Below are 17203 nucleotides of genomic sequence, written 5' to 3' on the forward strand. Positions count from 1 at the left end.
TATTTCAGAGTTTCTTGGATGGATATTCATTGCCGAATTTAGGAACCTCCAAGCTGTGCACACTTCTTTCCTTCCCCCTTAAGATATAGTTTAGGTAATTTCACTGCAGACCTAGAAACTACACCTTATACCGTTAAATCCAGAAGAATTATTTCTCTAACGATGTTAGAAATGCTAAAGAAAAAGCATTGTAAAACAACTTGACAGTAGCTGATTTTCGAAATCGAAGCTTCTTTTATCACGAATATTAGTACACTATTGGCCATTAAAATTGCTACACCACGAAGATGACGTGATACAGACGCGAAATTTAAGCGACAGGAAGAAGATACTGTGATATGCAAATTATTAGCTTTTCAGAGCATTCACACAAGGTTGGCGCCTGTTGCAACATCTACAACGTGCTGACACGATGAAAGTTTCCAACCGATGTCTCATACACAAACAGCAGTTGACCGGCGTTGCCTGGTGAAACGTTGTTGTGAAGCCTCGTGTAAGGAGGGGAAATTCGTACCATAACGTTTCTGACTTTGACAAAGGTCGTATTGTAGCCTATCGCGATTGCGGTTGCAGTTTATCATATCGCGATATTGCTGCTCGCGTTGGTCGAGATCCAATGACTGTTAGCAGAATATGCAGTCGGTGGGTTCAGGAGGTTAATACGGATCGCCGTGCTGGTTCCCAAAGGCCTCGTATCACTAGCAGTGGAGATGACAGGCATCTTATCCGCATGGGTGTAACGGATCGTGCAGCCACGTCTCGATCCCTGAGTCAGCAGATGGGGACGTTTGCAAGACAACAACCATCTGCACGAACAGTTCGACGACGTTTGCAGCGGCATGGACTGTCAGGTCGGAGACCGTTGCTGCGGTTACCCTTGACGCTGCATCACAGACAGGAGCGCCTGCGATGGTGTACTCAACGACGAACCTGGGTGCACGAATGGCAAAACGTCATTTTTTTCGGATGAATCCAGGTTCTGTTTACAGCATCATGATGGTCGCATCCGTGTTTGGCGACATTGCGGTGAACGCACATTGGAAGCGTGTATTCGTCATCGCCATACTGGCGTAGAAATCCGGCGTGATGGTATGGGGTGCCATTGGTTACACGTCTCGGTCACGTCTTGTTCGCATTGACGGCACTTTGAACAGTGGACATTAGGTTTCAGATGTGTTACGACCCGTAGCTCTACCCTTCATTCGATCCCTGCGAAACCCAACATTTCAGCAGGATAATGCACGACCGCATGTTGCAGATCCTGTACTGACATTTCTAGATACAGAAAATGTTCGACTACTGCCCTGGCCAGCACATTCTCCAGATCTCTCACCAACTGAAATCGTCTGGTGAATGGTGGCCGAGCAACTGGCTCGGCACAATAAGCCAGTCACCACTCTTGATGAACTGTGGTATCGTGTTGAAGCTGCATGGGCAGCTGTACCTGTACACGCCATCCAAGCTCTGTTTGAGTCAATGCCCAGGCGTATCAAGGCCGTTATTACGGCCAGAGGTGGTTGTTCTGGGTACTGATTTCTCAGGATCTATGCACGCAAATTGCGTGGAAATGTAATCACATGTCAGTACTAGTATAATATATTTGTCCAACGAATACCCGTTTATCATCTGCAAGTCGTCTTGGTGTAGCAATTTTAATGGCCAGTTGTGTATTTTAGGTAATATCACTGCAGACTTAGAAAGTATATACCTTATACCGGTAAAATGCAGAATAACTATTTCTCTAACGATGTTCAGAAATGGTAAAGAAAAAGCATTGTAAAAAAATTTGACAGTAGCTGATTTTCGAAAGCGAAGCTTCTTTTATCACGAATATTAGTATTTTCATGCCATTAGTAATCAAACATAGAAAGATCATGAGCCAGAATTTGTTAATTGATATTTAAATCCGATAAGTACAACTCAAAAGTAAAAAAGAAAATGTTTGTGACGGCCTGCACTCTCACAGACTGGAGTAGAAATGTCTTCAGTGATGAGTCCCGCTTCAGACTGAGCCCCGATTACCAGCGAAGACCGAAGACGTGTCTCAGGGTGCTCCAGACGGTGGATGGCGGGGGGGGGGGGGGTGGGGGGAGGAGAGTAACCGGACTGTCTCCCGCCAGGGGTGGCATTTCTTCTCACAGCAGGAGCGCTTTGGTTGTCATCTGTGACACCCTCGCTGCATCGCGGTACGTCGACTTTATCTTCGCCCCGTTTTGTTGTTCTTCAAGGGAACACGCTCTGGTCATATGTCAACAAGATAATGCCCGCCCGCACACGGCGACAGTTTCTGCTGCGTGTCTTCCTGCTTGCCAAACCCTACCTTTGCCAGCAAGGTGGCCAGATCCCTTTCCACTTGAGAACGTTGGGAGCATTACACACAGGGTCCTATAACCAGCTCGAGATTCTAACTGTCTAACGCGCAAATTGGACATAATTTGGCACAATATCCCTCAGGTTCAAATGGTTCAAATGGCTCTGAGCACTATGGGACTCAACTGCTGAGGTTATTAGTTCCCTAGAACTTAGAACTAGTTAAACCTAACTAACCTAAGGACATCACAAACATCCATGCCCGAGGCAGGATTCGAACCTGCGACCGTAGCGGTCTTGCGGTTCCAGACTGCAGCGCCTTTAACCGCACGGCCACTTCGGCCGGCTATCCCTCAGGAAGGCATCCAATAACTCTGTCACTCAACGCCAAGCGGAATAACTGGTTGCATAGAGGGCAGAGGTGGATCAGTTCGTTACTGACTTGCTCAATTTGTGTAGTTCTTACTCTTTAATAAATCATCCAATTTTTCTGAACTGTAATCATTTGGTTGCCTGTACATGTACCTCACATCCACCGATTTTCGCCCCATTCGGGTGATTCCCTCGTGATGCGTCTTTTTTTGTCTTACTGTGTACTATACTCTTAAGGAACAACCCGTCACAGGAGCATATTACCAAAATCTCATGAGATGGATACTGGAGGTTGTCAAGGCAATGTGTCATACGAAGCTGCTCCACAACATGTCCCAGCTCATTCCACACAGGACATTGTCAGACACTCTGCTGATTTCGCAATCTTATTTAACCCCCTTTCCCCACATTCTCGACGGATGAATAACCCACTACGTGGCAGGCCTTCTTAGAATGACAATGAGGTGGTTTTCGAGCTGAAACGTTTCCTAAACATCCAAAATACTGACTTCTACAATCTAGCTCCTCGCGCAGTTGTCCACGGCTCCAAAATTTTGTTGCATTGAAGGGTGAACATGTAGAGGATGACTGACACCATTGGCACGTTCCATGGTTCCGACATCACGATTAAAAGTTTGTCACTATGCGCACACCTCAGTGGCAGGATTGTTCTCATCAGGAACGACAGTAAAAACCAACGTCAACAGTTATAGTTCAGGCAAACATTCCAAATCACAAGCAGAACATGAACAGACAGTGAGAGAGAGATAAAGTATATCAGGATGATAAACGTGTAATTCACTAAGTAAATGCAGATGAAAATCTAATAACCATAAATGAGTGGAACACTATGGTACGGTAAGAATTGGAAGACAAGAGTTATGCGAGAAAATGGGATCGGTAATAGGAACGACGCACGAGAAAGACTAAACGAACTTTGAAGTAAATTTCAGATAGTAATAGCGGATACATCATTTAAAAATCAAATGAGGAGGGGGCATATTCGTACTTCGAAAAGCCTTGGTGACACAGTAAGATTCCAGCTAGATTACATCAAACATTGGACTGTAAGGCGTTCCGAGGAGCAGATATAGTCTCGGATCACAATTTAGTAATGGTGAAGAATAGGCTGAAGTTCAAGAGACCCGTAAAGACGTGTGATACTGAAGTGCTGAAAAATGATGTGTGTTTGAAGATCTCTGAAGCTATAGATACTGTGATAATGAACACCGCAGCAGGCAGTTCAGTCGAAGAGAAGTGGACATATCTGAAAAGGCCAATCACAGAAGCTGATGGCAACACATAGGTACAAGAAAGGAAACTGCGAAGAAACTTTGTGAAAAGAAGAAATACTTCAGACGATCGACGAAAGAAGGTACAGAAATACTCAGGGAAATTTGGAAATACAGTTCAGGTAAGAATGATATAAACAGAAAATGCAGGGAAGCTAAGCTGAAATGGCTGCATGAAAAATGTGAAGACATCGAAATAGAAATGACTGTCGGAAAGACCGTCTCAGCACACAGAAAAAGTCAAATCAGCCTTCGGTGAAAATAAAAACAAAGACATCAACATTAAGAGTGCAGTGGGAGTTCCACTGTTAAATGCAGAGGAGAGAGCGGGTAGGTGGAAAGAGTACACTGAAGGCCTCTCAGAGAGGGAGGGCTTGTCTGATGACGCGACAGAAGAAGAAATAGAAGACAGGGGCGATCCAGTATTATAGACGAGCTTTGGAAGACTTAAGATCAAATAAATGGTTCAAATGGCTCTGAGCACTACGGGACTTAACTTCTGAGGTCATCAGTCCCCTACAACTTAGAACTACTTAAACCTAACTAAACTAAGGATATTACACAAATCCATGCTCGAGGCAGCATTCGAACCTGCGACCGTAGCGGTCGCGCGGTTCCACACTGAGGCGCATAGAACCGCTCGGCCACAGCGGCTGGCAAGATCAAATAAAGCAGAACGGATAGACAGCATTTAAATGGAACTTCTGAAGTCACTGGCGGAAGTGGCAATCAAATGATTATTCTGGTTGGTGTACAGAATCTACGAGACTACTGACATACTATCAAACTTTCGGAAAAACTCTGCAGATAAAAGAGGCAGGTAGGTGCGAGATCTGCCGCACAGTTTGCTTAACAGCTCCTGTATGCAAGTAGCGGACAGGAATGTTCAAAAATGTTCAGATGTGTGTGAAATCTTATGGGACTTAACTGCTAAGGTCATCAGTCCCTAAGCTTACACACTACTTAACCTAAATTATCCTAAGGACCAACACACACACCCATGCCCGAGGGAGGACTCGAACCTCCACCGGGACCAGCCGCACAGGCGGACAGGAATAACACAGGTGAATGGAAAACCTGTGAGATGACGATCAATTTGGCTTCAGGGTAAAGGAACCAGAGAGGTAGTCGTGGCGTTGCACCTGATAATGGAAACAAGATTTAAGAAGAATCAAGAACTTCATAGGATTTGTAGACCCAGAAATAGAGTTCGACAATGAAACTTCCTGGCAGATTAAAACTGTGTGCCCGACCGAGACTCGAAGTCGGGACCTTTGCCTTTCGCGGGCAAGTGCTCTACCAACTGAGCTACCCAAGCACGACACAGGCCCGGTACTCACAGCTTTACTTAGTGCCTCGTCTCCTACCTTCCAAACTTTACAGAAGCTCTCCTGCGAACCTTGCAGAACTAGCACTCCTGAAAGGAAGGATATTGCGGAGACATGGCTTAGCCACAGCCTGGGGGATGTTCCCAGAATGAGATTTTCACTCTGCAGCGGAGTGTGCGCTGATATGAAACTTCCTGGCAGATTAAAACTCTCATTCTGGAAACATCCCCCACGCTGTGGCTAAGCCATGTCTCCACAATATCCTTTCTTTCAGGAGTGCTGGTTCTGCAAGGTTCGCAGGAGAGCTTCTGTAAAGTTTGGAAGGTAGGAGACGAGGCACTGGCAGAAGTAAAGCTGTGAGTACCTGGCGTGAGTCGTGCTTCGGTAGCTCAGTTGGTAGAGCACTTGCCCGCGAAAGGCAAAGGTCCCGAGTTCGAGTCTCGGTCGGGCACACAGTTTTAATCTGCCAGGAAGTTTCATATCAGCGCACACTCCGCTGCAGAGTGAAAATCTCATTCTGGAGAGTTCGACAATGTTGAATGGTGCAAGATTTTTTTATTTCTCAGGAAAACGGGTACAAGGTACAGGAAAATACTCCGATTAGTATGTATGTAAGAACAGAAGCAGAATTTCGCTCCTACATCCACGAAGCAACAGGAGACACTTTCAACACTAGGATTGAAATTCAGGGCGAAAGGATATCAGTGACAAGATTCGCTGATGACATTGCTATCCTCAGTGAAACTGAGGAAGAATAACAAACGGATGCATCCAAGAAAGACAAAAGTAACGAGAAGCAGCAGAAATTGCGGCTGCGGAGTCGATAGGTGAATGTCTTTGAGACGTACCCTCGAGCGTGCCGGTTAGCACCCTGCGGACGTCGAAGTGGACGGGCCCGCGGCTGGACTCGAACACTGCACCCTCCGCGAACAGGTTCTGCTCGGGCCGCAGCCGCAGACGGTACGTCCTGCAACAGCCAACACAGAAACACACACTTACCACAAGTCTACAGTATTACGGCCGACTCGTAACGACGGCAGTTACTTCTAAACTACTCTGCACTGAGGTAACGTTAGTCACGGGACAGCGACGTGCGCACACACACACAGGAGGCGGTATTATCTCGTATGCAAGGTATAAAAGGGCAGCGAAGTGGCGAAGTAGTCATCTGTACTCAGGTGATTCGTGTGAAATGGCTCACGACGTGGTCACGGCCGCACGACGGGGTAAACAGACTTTGAAAGACGATTTGTTTAAATGGTTCAAATGGCTCTGAGCACTATGGGACTTAACTTCTGAGGTCATCAGTCCCCTAGAACTTAGAACCACTTAAACCTAACTAACCTAAGGACATCACACACATCCATGCCAGAGGCAGGATTCGAACCTGCTACCGCAGCGGTCGCGCGGTTCCAGACTGTAGCGCCTAGAACCGCTCGACCACACCGGCCGGCAAAGACGATTTGTACTTGGAGACACTCCGCTTCGGAAATCGTTAGGAAATTCAATATTCTGAGATCTACGAGGCGTGTTTTTTTTTAAGTAAGTACCGTTTTGAAATTAAAAAGAGACGTGCTCAGATATCTCAATTATTTTATTTTTACATGAAAGCCTGTACCTTAATCTACGCACTGACGCCATTACAGTCTGATTCTGCCTTGTTTACGTCGTGTACTGAGTGTTTAAGATGCCTCCGATAGTCGTGAGTTCCGTCGACTGTGAAGTACGGGCTGTTATAAGATTTCTTACAAGGAGACAGCACGACCGTGTGGTCGGGGATTTGTCCGAAATTTTTTGTGGTGAAAGAGGACCGCTAACACCTCACGTGGTTAAAATATTAGGACGCACTACCCGGAAAATCCCGAGAAAAATCGATCTACAGTTTCTTAGCTGCCTTATGAGTATAAAATGTTAGTCCACTGCCGAGCCGCCGCCTGGCCTACATGGTTAGCGCTCGGACCTTTACGCCAAAGGTCTCGGGTTCGATTCCTCTTCCGGCACTGTTTTTCCTTCTGTTGCTTGCAAAATTGCAGCGCATTGCTACAGGAGAATCGTGAAATTAATTACCGGGAGGATTGTATAAAAATTCATTCTATAATTCACCATCAATTATAGTCACCAATATTCCGAGACATGATTCAATATGCCTGGTTTGCCTCAAAATTGTCAGAAACTCGAAACATTTTCGTAAATGTTAATGGTGCATGTTTTTGTACAGATTTATTGCAAACGCCCTGTGATCGTAAAAAATCCGCTTTTATTTGGTGCGCAAGATGTCGCAAAAATTATTGCTTTGTTTGTTTTTACGATAATTACCACTGCGGTTCTTGTTTATAATTATTATATGTATAAAAATTGAATGTTTTCCAATCGACTTCGTTATTCTGATTAAAAAGGCAATGTTTGTCCACATATATTTTACAACGAAAAATGGAAAACCCACCGCCATGAATTGTGTTGTTGGACAAAAAGAAAATAATTTTTATTCAATAATGAAACTAATTTGTTAAAGATAATGTAGGTTTGGGAAACTTTCTGAATAATTGGTGGAATAACCAAAGAAAAAGAAACAGAAGAAAAAAAAAGTGCCAGAGGAGGAATCGAACACGAGACCTCTGACGTAACAATCCGAACCCTAAACATCTTTTTTTTTTTTTTTTTTTTTGCATACCTGTATAGGTCAGGGGGCAGAGTGGGCAGGGGTCGTACTTGGAGGCCTGGCCACGGTGTCCCCGTCTCCTGACAGGGTAAGGGAGAGGCAGCAGGAAGGAAACATTGATATTGTATTTTTTTTATAGTAACAAAAATATTTTATTTATTCATTTAATTGTAATGTCCCAATAGAAAAATCATATATAAAAAGAAGGGAAATAAATATAGGGCCGAAGTGACATCCTCGTCACTTCACTGGGAGTAAATCCTATCCCTCGAAACAACGTAAACCTGGGACTCCCCACCGCTTCGGGGGGTTATGAAACATGCTGCCGAGAAAGTTCGCAAAATGCGTTTTATATTTAGAGTGGCGTCTGATGATTTCGTGTTGTTCAAGTAGATAATGCCAATAGTCCATGACCGATATCAAGGTCCGCGAGAGCACGTAGTGCGATGCGTGTCCTCCAATCCATCGGATTGCCGATGTTTTTTGTGAGGGGAAAAAGACAGGGTCGGGGAAAAATAAAGCGTCCGTCGTGATCGTTGATTCGTCGGTGTGTCGGAGGAGGGCCATGATGCGTTGCGTCAGCCGCCAAACATCCTTTGCCCCACCGCACTGCAGAGAATGTTCGTCGGTGTCTTGCATGCCACATCTAAGGCAGAGCGGGGAATCCACCATGTGAATGTCGTACAATCGTTGGCGGTTGACTGTCTTTCGGTTGATTAATGTATACCATGACGATCGCGCTGCTGTGGTGAGGAGTGGTGTGTGGACAGCTCGCCAAATCTGTCGCCAGTTTCGTGTTGGGTATTTAAGTTCGACAACATTGCTGCCATGATGACGCCGCAAGTATCGATATATCTCACGGGTAGTGGGGATTCTGGTAGAAGGTATCTGTAACTGAACATAACTAAAATCAACAAAAAATCGCGCGACGTGAGAAAACGAGGGCGAGATAGTGCCTACTGCTACCGGTGGTTCAAAGGACGTGGGAAGAAGCACATCCAGGATGGCCGACGTGATGGCGTGTTGCCGCTGGTTCCAAGTTCGTAGCGTCGCTCGCAGGTATAGAGCTAGAGCCTTGTTCCGCACATCCGTGAGGTTAAGTCCTCCAGAATGGTGTGGGAGAGTTAAAGTCTCGTATTTGATCATAAACAACATTCCTTGGCTGACATAGTATCCAAAGGCCGCCATTAATCTGTCAGCGATACCATGTGGCATTGGCAGTACCTGTGCCAAGTGCGGCAGTCGCGAGGCCAGGTGAACGTCAGTGTAGTCCACCCTTTGGAGCACGTCGTGCGTTCGGAGTGAATTGTTGCGTATGTGCAGTCGGACGTTCTGGAGGAGACGTCGATAGCTCGCCGCCGCTGATTGCCGTAGCGATCGGGTGAACAAGACACCTAAGCATCGCAAGATGTCCACCGTCGTAAACGGACTTCGCAGAGCGTCCAGTCCTCGACCGATGTGCATGATCTTGGTTTTATTCGTGTTGACCCTGCTTCCCGCAGCTACCCCGTACGTAGTAAGAAGGGTAACCACCTGACTGACTTCGTTCTCCGACCGGACGAGTATCATCAAGTCGTCGGCACATGCACGACACGTGAAGGAGCTCGCACGGAGTCGGACGCCTGTTAGAGTCCGTCTAAGAGTCTGCATCAATGGTTCGAGCGCTATTGTAAACAGTATCATCGACAAGGGACATCCTTGCCTAACTGAGCTGCGAACAGGAATCGTTCCTACCTCCCTGCCATTGACTCTCACCGTCGAAGAAGCGCCGCGAAGGAGGCGCATGAGGACGGTAATAAAATCCTGTGGTATCGCCATGCGTCTCATGGTCGAGTCAAGGAAATCATGGTTGATCCTGTCAAAAGCACGATCAAAATCCACCGATACGAACGCCGCTCGCATGCGACAAGCTTCCGTCAGGGAAATTACAACACCTAGGCCAGACGGCGGGTCGGCAGTGGACTAACATTTTATACTCATAAGGCACCTAAGAAACTTTAGATCGATTTTTCCCGGTGTTTTCCGGGTAGTGCGTCCTAATATTTCAACCACGTGAGGTGTTAGCGGTCCTCTTTCACCACACAAAATTGCGGACAAATCCCAGACCCCACGGTCGTGCTGTCTCCTTGTAAGAAATCTTAGCCCGTATTTCACAGTCGACGGAACTCACGACTATCGGAGGCATCTTAAACACTCAGTACACAACGTAAACAAGGCAGAATCAGACTGTAATGGCGTCAGTGCGTAGATTAAGGTACAGGCTTTCATGTAAAAATAAAATAATTGAGATATCTTAGCACGTCTCTTTTTTAATTTCAAAACGGTACTTACTCCTTGTTAGTGCTGAAGGCCTAAAAGCGATCCATATGCATCGAGAGATCTGTGCAGTTTACGGAGAAAACATTATGAGTGATGGAATGGTAAGAAAGTGGATGAGAGCATTGAAAGATGGCCGCACAAATGTGCATGATGAACAACGGAGTGGGCGTCCTTCGGTCGTTAATGAAAGTTTGGTGCAAGAAGTGGACAATAAGGTGAGAGAAAACAGACGCTTTACGATTTCCTCCTTGCGGGATGACTTTCCTAATGTTTCTCGTAGTGTTTTGTATGGCATTGCGACCGAGCACTTGAATTACCGAAAATTGTGCGCACGTTGTGTACCTAAAATGTTGACGGATGTGCACAAAACCAAACGTTTAGGCAGTGCATTGACTTCCCTTGAGCGGTACGACAACGACGGTGATGATTTCTCAAGCCAAATTGTTACGGGCGATGAAACATGGGTGGCCTACGTCACACCAGAATCAAAGCAACAGTCCATGCAAGTTGAGCAAGGGCATCGTTTTGCTGCAAGACAATGCCCGTCCGCATGTGGCGAATCAGACCAAAGATCTCACCACATCTTTCCGATGGGAAACTCTAGATCATCCTCCGTACTGACCCGATCTTGCGCCCAGTGACTACAATCTGTTCCTGCACTTGAAGAAACACCTGGGCGGTCAGCGTCTTCAAGACGATGACGAAGTCAAAACAGTGGTGATGCAGTGGTTAACAAGTCAGGCGGCAGACTTCTATGAGGATGGTATTCAAAATCTGGTACAACGTTACGACAAGTGGCTCAATATTGACGGAAATTATGTAGAAAAGCAGATCACGGTACAGGCTTTCGTGTAAAAATAAAATTTTTGAGGTATCTTAGCACGACTTTTTTAAATTTCAAAACGGTACTTACTTAAAAAACACGCCTCGTACAGTGTCAAAACCGTGCAGAGAATACCAAATTTCGGGCATTACCTCTCAACTGTGGACAATGCAGTAACCGACGATGTTGACTTAATCGACCGAGGCGAGAGGCGTTTGCGTTGAGTTGTCAGTGCTAACAGGCAAGCGACACTGCGTGAAATAACCGCAAAAATAAACGTGGAACGTACAACGAACGTATGCGTTAGAACAGTGCGGCGAAATTCGTCGTTAATGGGTTATGGCAGTATAGGACAGACGTAAGCGCCTTTGCTACCAGCACGACACCGCCTATCCTGGTCTGGTGACCATATCGGTTGGACCATAGACGAGGGGAAAATCGTGACTTCCTCTGATGATCCCCAGTTTCAGTCGGTGAGAGCTGTTGATAGGGTTCGAGTGTGGCGCTGGCCCCACGAAGCCACAGATCCATGTTGTCAACAAGATGCTGGCAAGCTGGTGGCGGCTTCATAATGGTGTGGCCTGCGTTTACATGGAATGGCCCGCATCCTCTGGTCGGTTATGTTGGTCTACTTGGAGACCATTTGCAGCTGTTCATGGACTTCATATTCACAAACGACGATGTGTCATGTCGTCGGGTCGCAGTTGTTCACGATTGGCCTGAAGAACATTCTGGACATTTTTACTATGAAAAACGGTCTTGATCACAATTTATTTATTATGGTGACCGGTTTCGACCACTACTGTGGTCATCTTCAGACCTAAAAGTCGTATACAAAGCTTTAATTAGAGGGCTACAAACATTAAAGAAAATACATAAAGCTATAAAACGATGAATTACGAATGACCCTCCGTCTGGCGCTAAATCACTACTGGAAAAACAAGTCCACGTCTTACTATTGAGAGGTGGCATGAGCCGCCTCTCATATTATCTTACTTTGAGTAATTCGATTTTCCTCTCTAATTGCATGCGGTGAAAAGTTGCTATTCCTTCACACGCAGACTTCCCACACGGCGTCTCTGGTCACCCGGGTGGTCCGGTGACAGGTGGGCTCTGCTGATCTTGAAAGGGATAAGCCGACAGGTGTAAAGGAGTCGAGTGGATGCTGTGCAGACGCCGACATTGTCATAAGAACTGGGGCGACACGCCCACAGGGGCCTGACGGAGCGGCTGGGCTATAGATTCCGTTACTTCGCAGAAGCTTAGTGAAAACACTTTGTTGCCGGCTACCAGCGAGGCGTGGGAAAGACTTGTGTTCTCAGGCAGTCTTGGCCGGCAAATTCCCGCGTTTTCTGCAAAATAATAACTGTGATTGGCTTGCTCAGGGGATAGCTCCGTGACGTAGCAAAACCGGCGCAGAATTTGGCGCCAAGTGTCTCCATTGGTGGAATAGTAGCGCTTCGGCAATAGAGTGGAACTTTCCGCCGGTTTTCGAGTTGCTGGTTGGCACGTTTAACCACGGCCACTGTCGTGGGGGCGGGAATGTGCTGTGTTCGGCTTGTACGGGTGCTCTTGAGGGGAGTGGGCTCTCGCCTTTTGGTCGGAGTAGGTCACAAGACTGAGCTCTCGCTGCTCTGGACAGCCTGCCTTCCGTTGGCTGTCTAATATACTTTCATTTAATTGTAACTGTCTGACGAAGTTGCTGAAGTTTCGACTTCGACGTAACTTTCCGAGTACAGTTGGCAATTGAGCGTTCTGCGTACAAGCGGCCTATCTTGTCTGTCTTGAGCAGTTTTGGCTAAAGTTGACTGTACCGGAGTTACTGTGTGTCTTCTCTTGTTAAAATCACTCACTGTACCGTCAGCGATTGTGTAGCGAGGCTTCTTCGTCTCCCTCAGAGGCGTATTTGTGTTGCTAGGAAGTCTTTAGTCTGGAACAACCAGAGCAGGATAATTTGTTTCGGGTTATACCCGCGACATTATCATCACCACGACGGGACGTCGAAGCAACCAGCCAGCGCTTCCGGTACGCCAGATAGTGTCCTTGCAGTTAAGAAGACAGCTTGGTAATGTACGCCCGCAGCACTGGCAAATCAGGGAATTTTGGTAGGTGATAATCAGAGCTCAGCAGAGAGCGCCTGTTCGTATTTTCTTTGTTCTGTCTTGGGTGCTCATTGTCTGAGTTATCACTACTGTAGCAGCAACTAATGTTGGGTTGGCTGGGTGTTTCTCTTAAGATCTGAAGTTGCAAGGAATTGGCTCCACATACCACTTGGTCATAAATGTCACAATCTAGTTTATGGACAACTTCACCTTCACAATTTGATGTATTATAAATGTTTCATGTGTTTTGTTTATTATTTTGAGTTTACTCATAATAATCAAATTGTTATTTTGGACAGAACTTTCATTCTGTTAATCGGTAGAACAACCCTTTCATTTCTCACTACGTTAATGAAACTTTCCCTTATCTAATTAATTTCTATCCAATTAAAGTATTGCACGGCCAAACTCTTTTTTACTCCACTTGCAGGGTCGATTACAGTCAGTTCGCGTTTCTTCTTAATCCATGTGCAACAGCAAAAGTCGGAGTTAGAAAAGAGGGGGCTTAGAGCATCATTTCCATATGAAGATTCTAGAAGAATTTAGTGTTAAATACACTGCTAGACCCGGCACCTCGCACTATATACAGGGTGGTCCATTGATCGTGTCCGGGCTAAATATCTCACGAAATAAGCATCAAACGAAAAAACTACGAAGAACGAAACTCGTCTAGCTTAAAGGGGGAAGCCAGATGGCGCTATGGTTGGCCGGCTAGATGGCGCTGCCATAGGTCAAACGGATATCAACTGCGTTGTTTTTTTTTAAATAGGAACCCCCATTTTTTATTACATATTCCTGTAGTACGTAAAGAAATATGAATGTTGTAGTTGGACCACTTTTTTCGCTTTGTGATAGATGGCGCTGTAATAGTCACAAACATATGGCTCACAATTTTAGACGAACAGTTGGTAACAGGTAGGTTTTTTAAATTAAAATACAGAACGTACGTACGTTTGAGCATTTTATTTCGGTTGTTCCAATGTGATACATGTACCTCTGTGAACTTATAATTTCTGAGAACGCATGCTGTTACAGCGTGATTACCAGTAAATACCACTTTAATCCAATAAATGCTCAAAATGATGTCCGTCAACCTCAATGCATTTGGCAATACGTGTAACGACATTGCTCTCAACAGCGAGTAGTTCGCCTTCCGTAATGTTCGCACATGCATTGACAGTGCGCTGACGCATGTTGTCAGGCGTTGTCGGTGGATCACGATAGAAAATATCCTTAAACTTTCCCCAGAGAAGGAAATCCGGGGACGTCAGATCCGGTGAACATGCGGGCCACGGCATGGTGCTTCGAACACCAATCCACCGGTCATGAAATACGCTATTCAATACCGCTTCAACCGCACGCGAGCTATGTGCCGGACATCCATCACGTTGGAAGTACATCGCCATTCTGTCATGCAGTGAAACATCTTGTAGTAACATCGGTACAACATTACGTAGGAAATCATCATACGTTGCACCATTTAGATTGCCATCGATAAAATGGGGACCAATTATCCTTCCTTCCATAATGCCGCGCCATACATTAATCCGCCAAGGTCGCTGACCACATGCCCCTCCATATCCGCATACACTGACGCCTGTGGGTGGGGATGACACGGCGGCCGAACGGTGACGTTGGACCTTCATGGCCTGTTCTGGAAGAGTTTAGTTTAGTTAGTCCTAACCGATACGTTCGCCGCACGTCCCACTGAGATTTCTGCGATTATTTCACGTAGTGTTGCTTGTCTGTTAGCACTGACAACTGTAATCAAACGCCTTTGCACTCGGTCGTCAAGTGACTATAATCGGTCACTGCGATCTCTTTAGTCACAGGTAATGCCTGAAATGTTGTACTCTCCGCACACTCCTGACTTTGTGGATCTAATGGTTTCCGATATGGAATGTCCCAACCGTCTAGCTCCAACTACCATTGCGCGTACAAAGTCTGCGAATTCCCGTCGTGGGGAGATAATCACGTCGGAAACCTTTTTACATGACTGTACAAATGACAGCTTCGCCAAGCCGATGCACTGCCTCTTCATTCCTTGTGTACGCGATACTATCGCTATCTACATACTGGCCGTTAAAATTGCTACACGAAGAAGAAATGCATATGATAAACGGGTATTCAATGGACAAATATATTATACTGGAAATGACACGTGATTACATTTTCACGTAATTTGGGTGCATAGATCCTGAGAAATCAGTACCCATAACAACTACCTCTGACCGTAATAACGGCCTTGATACGCCTCGGCATTGAGTCAAACAGACCTTGGACAGGTACAGGTACAGCTGCCCATGCAGCTTCAACACGACACCGCAGTTCATAAAGAGCAGTGTCTGGCGTACTGTGACGAGCCAGTTGCTCGTCCACCATTGACCAGAGGTTTTCAATTGGAGAAAGATCTGGAGAATATGCTGGCTAGGGCAGCAGTCGAACATTTTCTGTATCCAGAAAGGCCCGTACAGGACGTGCAACATGCGGTCGTGCATTATCCTGCTGAAATGTACGGTTTCGGGATGATCAAAAAATTCAAATGGCTCTGAGCACTATGCGACTTAACAGCCGAGGTCATCAGTCCCCTAGAACTTATTACTACTTGAACCTAAGGACATCACACACATCCATGCCCGAGGCAGGATTCGAACCAGCGACCTTAGCGGTCTTGCGGTTCCAGACTGAAGCGACTAGAACCGCACGGCCACCGTAGGGATCGAATGAAGGGTAGAGCCACGGGTCGTAACACATCGGAAACGTAATGTCCACTGTTCAAAGTGCCGTTAATGTGAACAAGAGGTGAGCGAGACGTGTAACCAACGACACCCCACACCATCACGCCGGGTGATACGCCAGTATGGCGATGACGAATACACGCTTCCAATGTCCGTTCAGCGCGATGTCGCCAAACACGGATGCGACCATCGTGATGCTGTAAACAGAACCTGGATTCACCCGAAAAAATGACGTTCTGCCATTCGTGCACCCAGGTTCGTCGTCGAATACACCATCGCAGGCGGTCCTGTCTGTGATGCAGCGTCAAGGGTAACCGCAGCCACGGTCTCCGAGCCGACAGTTCATGCTGTTGCAAACGTCGTCGAACTTTTCGTGCAGATGGGTTGTTGTCTTGCAAACGTCCCCATCTGTTGAGTCAGGGATCGAGACGTGGCTGCACGATCCGTTACAGCCATGCAGATAAGATGCCTTTCATCTCGACTGCTAGTGATACGAGGCCGTTGGGATCGAGCACGGCGTTCCGTATTACCCTCCTGAACCCACCGATTCCATTTTCTGCTAACAGTCATTGGATCTCGACCAACGCGAGCAGCAATGTCGCGACACGATAAACCGCAATCGCGATAGGCTACAATCCGACCTTTATCAAAGTCGGAAACGTGATGGTACGCATTTCTCCTCGTTACACGAGGCATCACAACAACGTTTCACCAGGCAACGACGGTCAACTGCTGTTTGTGTATGAGAAATGGGGTGGCAACTTTCCTCATGTCACCACGATGTATGCGTCGCCAACGGCGCCAACCTTGTGAGTATGCTCTGAAAAGCTAATCATTTGCATATCTCAGCATCTTCTCCTTCTCGGTTAAATTTCGCGTCTGCAGCACGTCATCTTCGTGGTGCAGCAATTTTAGTGGCCTGTAGGGTATATACGTGCACATCGCTGTCCCAGACTATTTTGACTTCAGTGCAGTGCTCACTGCCGGTTTACACAGGGGCGTCCGGACGCCTTTGACCAGACGCTGTGGAGCGCAGGCAGGGCGAGCCTCGAGTACCGGTCTGACCGCATACACATACACACGCTAGCGCACTCAGCGCCGCCAGCTAATTAGCCGGTCATTACGCGTGTGCCAGCGCGGCCGGCCAGCAAGGCAACAGCCGGCGCCGTCGCGCCCCATTCCCGCCGTGCTGTGCTGCCCGCATCCGTTCTCTACGGCCGCACCGCGCCGTTGTGTGCTCCGCTTTTATGCGAAAACTTC

The 17203-nt window shown here is 46.7% G+C and overlaps 1 protein-coding gene across 1 annotated transcript in view; it reads right to left on the reverse strand.

Annotated features, from left to right (window-relative positions):
• LOC126214871 (disintegrin and metalloproteinase domain-containing protein 10) overlaps positions 1-17203 on the reverse strand; it is a 409342-nt gene that overhangs the window by 121866 nt on the left and 270273 nt on the right. Inside the window, exon 3 of the mRNA XM_049941518.1 lies at positions 6151-6269. Coding sequence (XP_049797475.1) covers positions 6151-6269 — 119 coding nt within the window. The remainder of the gene's footprint in view (positions 1-6150; positions 6270-17203) is intronic.

This window comes from Schistocerca nitens, chromosome 12 (genome assembly GCF_023898315.1).
Source record: "Schistocerca nitens isolate TAMUIC-IGC-003100 chromosome 12, iqSchNite1.1, whole genome shotgun sequence".
In the NCBI taxonomy this organism is placed as follows: domain Eukaryota; kingdom Metazoa; phylum Arthropoda; class Insecta; order Orthoptera; family Acrididae; genus Schistocerca; species Schistocerca nitens.